This window comes from Telmatherina bonti (assembly GCF_933228915.1).
Source record: "Telmatherina bonti genome assembly, chromosome: 15".
NCBI classification, from domain to species: Eukaryota; Metazoa; Chordata; class Actinopteri; order Atheriniformes; family Telmatherinidae; genus Telmatherina; species Telmatherina bonti.
Genome location: NC_136613.1, coordinates 21,730,583 through 21,732,032, shown reverse-complemented (window position 1 = coordinate 21,732,032; position 1,450 = coordinate 21,730,583). Strand labels below are relative to the sequence as shown.

Sequence of the window (1,450 nt, the reverse complement as noted above, 5' to 3'; positions counted from 1 at the left end):
ATGCACGCCTCCATTGCCTTTGCAGTGAAGGAGGCATTTGTTTTAGCAGCATTTACAATGACTTTGTCACTGACTTGACAAAGGATGCTGCTTGAAAAACGGTGCAACTACTTCAATTACAACTGTGCAATACAGAATACTTTTAAAAAAAGAGGCTTTCAGGACACTGTACCTCTTTGAGACGAACGAGTCTTTGTTGGCATAAAAAAAGGCCACAAGAAATAAGGTGAACACCTTTAAGCCTCGGTCATCAGGAGGGTCTGGCTTTGAGTTGTCTTTTTCTCTTTAATAAACAGTACACACATGAAAACATGGCCTCGTTTTGGCTGTTGATCACCGCACTGTTTCCCGCCCCACTGTCTCCACCTGATTCCATCAGCAATAAAGCAAATGTCCTCATTTATCAGTAGGCTCCAACAATCACTGTCTCCGCTTCTTTAGACGGTCTTCTGTCCGTTACCAGAAAGTTGATCATCCCCTCCGATTTTATGAGAAGGTTGCAGCCCAGGAAAAAGATGCCAAACACGACCGTGAGGGACAACACGCACATGACGGCTATCTGGACCACCCTCATGATGAAGAGGCTCCTCTCATCCGGAGAGGCGGCCACAAAGCCGTTGTCGGTCACCACGGAGGAAAAGTTGCAGCAGAAAAACTCCTCGGTTTTGTTCAGCAGTCCGCTCTCTGTCTGGTTCATGCCGGTGTTATTCATCTCTACTTTTACGAATACAAACTTTCAAGGATGTAAAACACCAAGTAAGAGACAGGAAGAGGCTCAGCCCAGCAGGAGAAAAAGAAAAAAAAAAAATGTCATCAAGTCAAGTGAGAAGTGAAGAAGAGGAGGTGGTGAGTAGAAGAAGTTCCACCAGATGACACAGAGCTCTCGTGGAGTTGAAAAAGCGGCTTTCCCAGCGCATTACTGGATATTTCGTGCGCTCAGCTGCCAGTTTCAGAGCGGACTGAATCCACCAACCCCGCGGTTAAATAGCCAGACTGCACCTGTTCGGGCGGACACAGCAAGAGCGCCACCACGCGGCCACACTGTAGGCTGGCGGGTCATCGCTGCTCGTGGAGTTCACGAGGGACATTTTGTACAAGGCCCGTGTGTGCGTTTGTTGTATGTTTGTAGCCCGCTGTGTGTTGGCGTGTGTGCATGCATGCATGCATTAATGCACCATGAGTTGCGGATTTATTAAGTAACTGCACCTCAGCTGGTTCCCTGTTGACCTCGGGGTCACATGAGTCAGCTTTCATTAGGCCATATTGACATTTGGGCTCCTTAATCTTCTTTTGGACAAAAAGAAGAAGGCATTTTAAATGACATAATATTGCATTTTGCTACTCAAGCTATAAAGTAACATAACAATAGTTTGGTTTATGATATAAATAGTTTTTGTTAATGATATAAAGTTCAAATGCTTCAAGTTATGACTAGAAAATATTGAAGTTT

The 1,450-nt window shown here is 45.1% G+C and overlaps 1 protein-coding gene across 1 annotated transcript; it reads right to left on the bottom strand.

Annotated features, from left to right (window-relative positions):
- Positions 1 to 403: 403 nt before the first annotated feature.
- Positions 404 to 712, bottom strand: rprma (reprimo, TP53 dependent G2 arrest mediator candidate a; the record flags this gene model as incomplete). Its single annotated transcript, XM_079254027.1, has 1 exon — positions 404 to 712. One exon carries the CDS (start codon positions 710 to 712, stop codon positions 404 to 406), a length of 309 nt encoding a protein of 102 aa, XP_079110153.1.
- Between the last annotated feature and the right edge of the window lie 738 nt (positions 713 to 1,450).